General features: G+C 47.2%; 1 protein-coding gene across 1 annotated transcript; it reads right to left on the bottom strand.

The window, feature by feature from the left end:
* Window positions 1-1038: 1038 nt before the first annotated feature.
* LOC122541187 (histone H1-like) lies at window positions 1039-2800 on the bottom strand. Its single transcript, XM_043677813.1, has one exon. The coding sequence runs from the start codon at window positions 2664-2666 to the stop codon at window positions 1830-1832; it is 837 nt and encodes a 278-aa protein (XP_043533748.1). The 5' UTR covers window positions 2667-2800; the 3' UTR covers window positions 1039-1829.
* Between the last annotated feature and the right edge of the window lie 6316 nt (window positions 2801-9116).

Genomic DNA, 9116 nt, shown 5'->3' with positions numbered 1-9116 from the left:
GCACTTTGCCCAGTCTCCTCTGCAAAGCCAGCAATAACAAAAAAATGCATCAGTTCAAGGCTGACTCTGTCGAAGAAGTCTCAGGTTATGACCTCTCGTTGCTGGCCAGCCGTATGCTTCGTCTGTATTCCAATGGTGCCGTAACATGTATCGATTCCCGCCAAAACCTGTAAATTCCTGCCAGACTCAATCTCACGTTTACTTTACGAATTATTGCTCTTTGGTGGAATGAATTGAAATACTCCTGGTCATCCTCCGTTGTGAAACGATCGCATTCGCTGGGAATGCACAGCGAGTTTTAAGTCTGTCCGTAAGAAATCTTCCTACAATTAAAATATTCATTTTGCTGTTTAATGTTTAGACCAAAAGCAAAACACTGCGGCTGCTGAAGATCTGAAGCAAAAAAAAAGCAGAGCTAGAGAAAATCAGCAACCCTGAGAGATAAACAGCGTCAGCAACTGGAGTCCAAATATTTCTTCCGAACAGTTATTACATTCTCCTCGTGTCTGCTTGGGTTTCCTCCCACATTCAGAAGATGTGCAGGTTAGGATGGATTGGCCATGGGAAATTGTCTAGTGACCAGGAATGTGTAGGTTAGGGTGGGTTAACTATGGGAAATGCAGGATTACAGGGATAGGGTGGGAGGTTCTTTGGAGGGCCGGTGCGGACTCGATGGACCGAATGGCCACTTCTGCACTGTAGGAATGCTACGAAAGCAGTTTAAAACCGTCTCTATATTCAAATCAATATTGCTTCAAAGTAATTTTGTCCCGTGCAATTCTTTATACGATTACTTTTGTGGCTTAAGATTTCGAATCGCTTCAAGAGGCTTTTCCGGTTAAATTGTTCAATTCTCGGTCAATTGTTCGCACAGGAACGACAAGTCTTCATCTTACAAAAGAATTCGACTTCCTGTCCCCCTCCCCACCCTCTTTATTTGGAAAGTTGAAGGCTTCTACTCATCAATTCTTTTCGTTTGTCCCTTGACTCGTGTATTAACCAATTTTTATTTTGTGAAACAACACTCAAAAACGATAATCCAAAAGAAAAGACGTTTATTTGAGACTGATGTGTTAACCAGCTTTTATTTTAAGAAACAACATTCAAAAACTAATCCGAAGGAAAAGAAGTTTATTTGAGAGACGGGTTTGTTCAAATCTCTTTTTCAGACAAAACGCCTGCGCTCAGGTTCAGCGGTTCAGGACGACAGCCCATCACTACCTTCTCAATGACAAATATAGACAACAATAAAACCAGTGACGCCCAAACCCCACGAGTGAATTAACAATTACGTAGAAATTCTGAAATTAGTAAAGGCTGTACCAGAAAGACTCGAGGCCGGCAGCATCTGGAGGGAAAAGATATCACAAGACAGAGGTGGGAGAATTTGGGAAGATTTGAGTTTGATCCCGTGGTTAAAAAGCTCACGATCGCCGTCCTACCATCAGACATTCGCGATGTTCTCATCCGAATTTCAAAGAAAAATAACGCGCTCTTTTCAAATGGAGCGGTGAAGGCGACATCAAACAAAACATCCCGTATACACGTGAGACGCGACTAAATCAGACCAATGCGAATTAATCCCGACTCCAAACATTAAAACTTGTAAAATTTATTTTAAAATCCCGAAAGGTGATTTGCTACGTGGATTGTTTTATTTTTTTTTCACAATGAAATCTGCGTTAATATTTTAACCACCACGGCGCGACCCACCGGGTACCAAAGAAAATATCCGCCAACTTTCACGCAGTCAGCTCCGTTTTGTTAAAATGTGGTGGCTCTGAAAAGAGCCGTTGTGTTTTATAGTGTCCTTCACGGGCTCGCCAACCTTACCGCCGGGCGTAGAAGCTTCTCTTGCCCACGAAGGGCGGGTATTTTCTCGGGCGACCTACCGGCCGCTTGGGCTTGCCTCCGGGCGGCTGCCGGCGCCGCACGTTCGCCCCGGACGGCTTGACCTTTCGGCCGGCACCGAGGCGGAACGGCTTGCTCTTGTAAAGACGGGCCGCCCCGCCGGCTCTGCCGCGGTTGGCTCGCCGGGCGGTGGCCTTGAGCTTGCGGCGAGCCGACGGCGCTGCCTTCCTGGGTTTGGCAGGCGCCGCCTTCCGCCTCCTGGTGGCGGCCGCCCCCCGCCCCTTCTTGGTGGCCGAAGCCTTGGCCTGGGTCGATCTCTTGGACGAGGCCGCCGTAGCTTTGGTCGCCGAGATCTTCTTGGGGACGGAGGCGGCGCTGCCGCCGGACTCCTCCTTGGCCAAGGCGGCGGGGACGCTGCCGCCTCCCTGTGCCCCCGGGCCCCCCAAGGCCAGCGCGGGAGTGTCGGCGCGGGTGCGGGAGCGGTTGAAGCGGAACGAGCCCGAGGCGCCGATGCCCGCCGTCTGCACCAAGGAGCCCTTGCGGACCAGGTTCTTCACCGTCTGGTTGACCCGCGTGTTGTTGCGGCTCACGTCGTAGCCCTTGGCCGAGAGAGCCTTCTTGAGGGCGGCCAGCGAGATGCCCCGCCGCTCTTTGGTGGCGGCGGCGACCTGCAGGATGCGCTGGGTGACGGTGGGGCCCGTCTTCTTACGGCGCTGCTGGGAGCGGGGCGGCGGGTACTGCTTCTTCTTGCGGGCGATCGCCTTGTCGACGCTCAGGTCCGCCACGTCTTCCACCTTGTGGCTGATGTCGGTCATGCTCGCAATTCGAGAAAGAAGGGGGGAAATCTCGAGGGGGAAAGAAAAGGGCCCGGAAGGGGGTGGGGGGGGTGGTTCCAGCTCTCGCTCCGGGTCGGTCCTTTGGTCTCTCTCTCGCTCGCTCTGTTTCAGCCTCCGCCACCAGTCGCGGCTGAAACTGAAGAGGCGGCCACCCACAGCAGCCTCTTTTATAGGGCAAAGGCGGACGGAGAGGTGCCAACATCCGCCCCTCCCTCTCCCTGCAGCCACTTACCGCCCTCCTATCCCATGCCCTGAGAACCGCATGGGGAGGGATATCGTGGATTGTTCCAGGCACTGAGTGCAGCAGCAAGGAGGTTATCGCGGAGCTGGATGTAACGTTAGTTACAGCATGGTTGGACTGCTGCGTGCAGTTCTGGTCGCCAGACTATAGGAAGGATTCAGCGAAGATTCGCCAGGATGTTGCCTGCGCTGCAGCGATTCAGCTACGACGGCAGAGTACATAGCGTGGGATGTTTTTTTCCCTAGGCGGGGAGAGGATCAGATTGGGATGTACAAAGTTCTGAGGTGGATTGATAAGGAAAAAAACACCTTGCTCTTATGTGAGCGGTCAGTAAGCAGGGGATATAGATTTAAAGTAAGGAGCCGGTTGCGTAGAATGGATTTAGTGAGGGAAACAAGGCAGAACACCCAGAGAGAGAGGTGGGTGTCTGGAGTTCACTGCCTGGCGGGCTGGTAGAAGGAAGGAACATTTCAGAAGGTTTTAGGTGAGCGCTTGATGCGCCACAGCATACACGGCCAAGTGCTGGAAAATGGGCGATGTCTGATGACCAACGCAGACCTGACGGGTCTTTTCCTGGCTGTAAAAACTCTGACCCGCTCCATGATTCTCCCTGGGTGGGGATCTTTCGTTTTCTCCTTCTGCTTCTTTCCCCCTCTCACCGGTCCCACACCACCTACCCCGCCCGTCCGCCCCTCACTCTCCCCTGGGGTGAAAGGTGAGGGGAAGATAGGTGGCCATTCCCCCCCCCCCCACACACACACACACACACTGTATGTATGTGGGGAAGGAGGGTGGTGACAGGGCTGGCAAGGCACTGAGTCGATCTGGTTAGACTCTGGAGAAGAAGGCCACAGGGAGAGCGGCGCGGGTGAGACGGCCGGGCCCGACACCACTGGGCTCCGCTAAACCGATTTGAGTGGACCCATGTCCCGTCCGGAGATTTCCATCTGGTATCAATCCAAAGAAGGCGATTGTAGCCATTTCCAGGGGGAATTGGGTGAGGGACTGGATCGTCACGAAACTCCAGGATCTGGTTTATTGTTCTCTTTTAAAACGCCCTCCAGCGCAAGCCAGGATACCTGCGAGTTTAATTTTATTTCACTGTCATTCTTATCTCTCTGCCAGACCGCAGGTTTCTTCAACCGCCCCCCCCCCCCACCCCGTCTTCTCTCATCTTGTACTAATCAAAACGGTCACGTTGTCTATTATTCTCTGAAATGCAGATGAGAACATCGAAGACGGTGATCGTGAGCTTTTAGTCAATTTGCCAAACTTAGATCTTCCAGCTAACTTCTCCCAGTTCTGCTCTTAAACGTGTTGCGAGCAGGAACAAGTTTCAAGAACTCAGTGACCACTGATGAGGGTCTGTCCCTTTGCCAATGGATAGCCGACCAGTCCAATTTCAAATGTATCCTTGTTTTCTCAAGAAGCTTTATTTATAATATATCGCATTTCCATGTCTTTATATCGCTAATTGTTACCCGGGTTTGCGCCATCCTCCCGCTTTCAGCGAGCATTAAGCCTGCAATTACCTGACACTTCTCAGCCTTGCTAGTACTTGGGAGTGCAGAGCCTATCTCGATGCTAATTAGTTATAACATTACCAGTGTTCTTGCTACGAGATATGTATTAAAATGGTATTTAAAGTGCAGGTGTAAAATAAACTTTTAGAATTAGTTTTACGACTCATCATTTACAAAGTTAAAAATCACACAACGCCAGGTTATAGTCTGACAACCACCTGATGATGGAGCAGCCCTCCCAAAGCTAGTGCTTCCAATTAAACCTGTTGGACTATAACCTGGTGTGGTGTGATTTTTAACTTTGTACACTCCAGTCCAACACCGGCATCTCCAAATTATCATTTACAAAACACTTAAAATTGCATGGCAATAATTTCAGGCAGATGCGCCAAATTAGGAATAAATGGGGGAAATAAGGTCACAGGAGCACTAGAGTGACATCAAATGTTCCCATTCAATGCTTGATAGGTCAATGTTTATAAACAACTTATTTCCGACATGACAACAGGAAACAAAAAAAATTTTAAAATCTTCCGTTGTTAAGCGTTTTGGGTGTCTCAAGATTGCTATAATTTAGGGGGGATTTTGTTTTCGGTCCGTTCCAATCGCAGTTTCGCATCACATATGCGCCTTCCAACCAAATTCGCTATCAAATCCTCGACAAGTTATTTCCAAGCTGAGCAGGATCGATTTGTTCCCACATTTCTCTCAACTCAGGGCACAACATCGTAGGGAATCCCTAAATGCCTCACAGCGTCAGAGACCCGGGTTCAATTCCCGCCTCAGGCGACTGTCCGTGTGGAGTTTGTACATTCTCCCCGTGTCTGTGTGTGTTTCTTCCGGGTGCTCCGGTTTCCTCCCACAGTCCAAAAATGTGCAGGTTAGGTGAATTGGCCATGCTAAATTTCCTGTAGTGTTAGGTGAAGAGTAAATGTAGGGGAATGAGTCTGGGTGGGTTGCTCTTCGGAGGGTCGGTGTGGACTTGTTGGGCCGAAGGGCCTGTTCCCACACTGTAAATAAATCTAATCTGTAAATAATCTGATCTAATCTCTCCGACAATTTTTCACACACTGAAATCCAACCTCAAGGTCCACCCGCCAGGAATTCGACAAGTTATGATCAAAGTGGATGCTAGCCAGCAGGCCCGGGGATTAGGTCCCACCTGCTGCAGAGTTGTCATAACATGCTGATTAAAAATATACTAAACTGGATTTTCTGCGTTTGATGTTTATTAATAGATTTTAACAATAAAATATATGCATTTTATTTTTTAAAAATGTAATTAAAAGTTCGACCCCGGATGATTTAAAGGAATTCAGCGCCAGAAACCCGGGTTCAATTCCAGCCTCGAGTGACTGTGTGGAGTTTGCACATTCTCCCTGTGTCTGCGCGGGTTTCCTCCCACACTCTAAAAATGTGCAGGCTAGGTGAATTGGCCATGCTGAATTGCCCATAGTGTTAGGTGAAGAGGTAAATGTAGGGGAATGGGTCTGGGTGGGTTGCTTTTCAGAGGGTCGGTGTGGACTTGTTGGGCCGAAGGGCCTGTTTCCACAATGTAAGTAATCTAAAATTCAGCAGAAAGTTTCCTATCCAGTCAAATAATTTGCTCTGTTTGAAGATTTAAGTGGATTTTCCTCTTTAAGCAACATAGGAAAAGCAGGCAACTTCCAGGAGCAGGAATAAACCTCTGCCCATATTTTTATTTGTTTCAAATTATTGAGTCCCTTGTTAATCAATCTGTTTCCCCAAGGCTTTTGTTATGAGTGAAAGAGGACTGAGAGGGAGATGTAGAATGAGGGTTGACATAATTCATTTGGGCTGTGAGGTGAAACTAGTGTTAGTGTGTCGTCCGTTTGCAGAATTGCAGGAATTCAATATCAAGCAGGATGCACCGGGAGTTAGGGACAAGGGTTCTGAGCAATATTTATTTAAATGCAAGATGTACAATTAATTTTTCCCTCCCCAGACTCTCGTGAAAGGGGATTTCCTGCAGCTCTCCATGTCTCTCCGTCTAACCGAGTCCCCGAAAAGCCAGCTCTTCTCTCCCGGAAAACCGCGCGGAATGATTCAACCTCTATAGAGGCAAACTTTAGCCCCAGATGATACAAAGTATTGAATGAATCACATGGGATTGTATTTAATTTACTGAAAACTCCCAGCAACCGGTGAACAGCAGATCAGACAGACTCAGGATGTGAAAAGGGGCTGCCTCAGAAGATGAAGAAAGAAAATTAAATTCAATAGAGGAATCGGAGCTCTGTTTTTTTTTAAGGCACACCTTGCATAGCTCATGATGAAAGAGCAGGAAAGTGTCGCTAATTTGTAGCTGTTCAGGTGAACTAGATGAGATAGGATGTGTGGTCTCCTGCGCCATGTGAATAAGTTGCTTGCTTGTAAACCGTTTGGTTGAGTACAAGGATGGAACGAGTAATTTACGCCCGGAACATTGACATGTACAGCGTTTCGAACCGAGGCAAACCAAAAGGTCTAGCCCAATGTTATTTCTCTGCTCCCTGGCTTCAACCTTGGATTACAATAGCATAACGATGTGCTTCTCAGACAGCCCTTTCAGACTCTTAGTCCCAGATCCCCAGCATCCGAGGTGAAAATACTTTCCCCGCCATCGCCTTCTAAAACTCATCAGCACGTTATCTATATTTCTCCTAATTTTACACAAGTCAGTTAGGTCTTCCCCGAACATCCTCTGCTGTACCGTTCGAACTTGCTTGCTGTAACTATACTTGCTTAACAATGATTAACTTGCTGGAATTCACGTTCACTGGTGTCAGGTTTTAACCTGTTTGGAACGTTCAGGCCATTGTCTACAGCCCCTGTATTTCTAAAGCAGTAAGTTCAATATGGCAAGATGCTAACAGTCTTAAATTCCGTGAGGAGCAAAGGAAACACAACAACAAATCATGAGGTTCCAGTCAGACAAAATTCTTTATTTGTTCTTGGTTTTCCTTGACGTCAGGCAAGCGTTTGTTGCCCGTCCCTAATTACCCTTTCTGAGTGCTTCCTCAACTATTTTCGAGTCAACCAACTCTGGAGTCACATATAGGCCAGACAAAGTGTGATCGGATTTTCTTAACATTTAGTGATTCAAGCAGTGTGGCGCATTAGCAGGGTGATCTCTTTGTGTATATGCGTATAAGAAAGAGGGAACATGGAGTCAGAGAGAGGTATAGCATGGAAACAAACATGTCCGTGCTGACGGATATCCTGAATTAACCTAGTCCCATTTGCCAGGCTTTGGCCCATATTCCTCTAAGCCCTTCCTATTCATTTACCCATCCAGATGTCTCTTAAATGTTGAAATTGTACCAGCCTTCTCCACTTCCTCTGGCAGCTCATTGCATACACGCACCACCCTTTGTGTGAAAAACTTGCCCCTTGGGTCCACTCAACCTAAACCTATGCCCTTTAGTTCTTGACTCCCCCAACCTGGGGAAAAAGACTTTGTTTATTTACCCTATCCATGCCCCTCGTGATTTTATAAACCTCTATAAGGTTACCCCTCAGCCTCCGCGCTCCTGGGAAAACAGTCCCAGCCAATTCAACCTCACCCTACAGCTCAAATGCTCCAACCCTGGCAACATGCTTGTAAATCTTTTCTGAACCCTTTCAAATTTCATAATATCCTTCCTATAGCAGGGAGACCAAGTTTGTACACAGCATTCCTAAAGCAGCCTAACCAATGTGTCTGGCCACATTTAATTTCTACCCTGATATTTTACGGTAAGACAGTGATTAGTTATGAGAAATCTCTCAAAGTGTTGGTTCTAGCGGAAAAAGATAGTTCAAGGTTACTTGCCACTTTGTATCACCTTTTGGTTGAGCAAAAAGTTGGAGGAACAGGGAGGTAGATGGAATGATCCCCCATATGCAACTTAGGTGGAGCACAACCAAGCAGGGTGTTCAGCCCCACTCTACCCATTACCAAGCTCAGACTAGAAGAGAGAGATTATTGGAATGGCAGCAGTGACTTGAAACAAGAAGACATGATCAGGCGTTGGCAGGGACAGTATCGGCTTCACATCACCATGTTCACTTTCCTGCCTCTGTTACAGACTGCAGAGGCTCTGTAGGTTAGTGGCTGCAGAGTCCTGTTAAAAGCCAAGAGAAAAATCAGTCAGTGGGCAATAAATGAATAACCTGGGAAAGCAAACTACTGCATCTCTCTGAAGCCAAGAAAAAAAACATCCAATTGACAAACAGCAGAAAGAAAAATCAAATTTTGAAATGTAAGTTAAAAGCAAAAAGGTAACAATTCAAAAGCTGGAGAGTGTGAGGCAGATACCCATATTCCAGGGACTAGGATATTGCAAGGAATTAAAGTTTGTGGTATCACGTGGTTCACCTGTTTGAGGTCCCACTCTACCTCCACATCCATAATACACCACTGAACTAATTATTGTTCAACAGGCAGTTGGTACAATACTGCTCAACATCCATATTCACCTTTGCAAATGCAGCAAATACACTGAAATTTACATTCAGGAGGAGTGCACACCATGCTGACTTTTAAAAGATTTCTTCTTTGCATTGAGCTGAGGGGAAGTGATACCATCGCAGTGTTATGACACTAGAGGTAATGTTGCAGCAATCTGGATCCAAATGTGAGATGGTGGAATTTGCAATTAAATATAAATTTGGAATTAAAAG

This window comes from Chiloscyllium plagiosum, chromosome 37 (genome assembly GCF_004010195.1).
Source record: "Chiloscyllium plagiosum isolate BGI_BamShark_2017 chromosome 37, ASM401019v2, whole genome shotgun sequence".
Taxonomy (NCBI): domain Eukaryota; kingdom Metazoa; phylum Chordata; class Chondrichthyes; order Orectolobiformes; family Hemiscylliidae; genus Chiloscyllium; species Chiloscyllium plagiosum.
The sequence above is the reverse complement of the archived record's forward strand: the minus strand, read 5'-3'. Positions and strand labels throughout refer to the sequence as shown.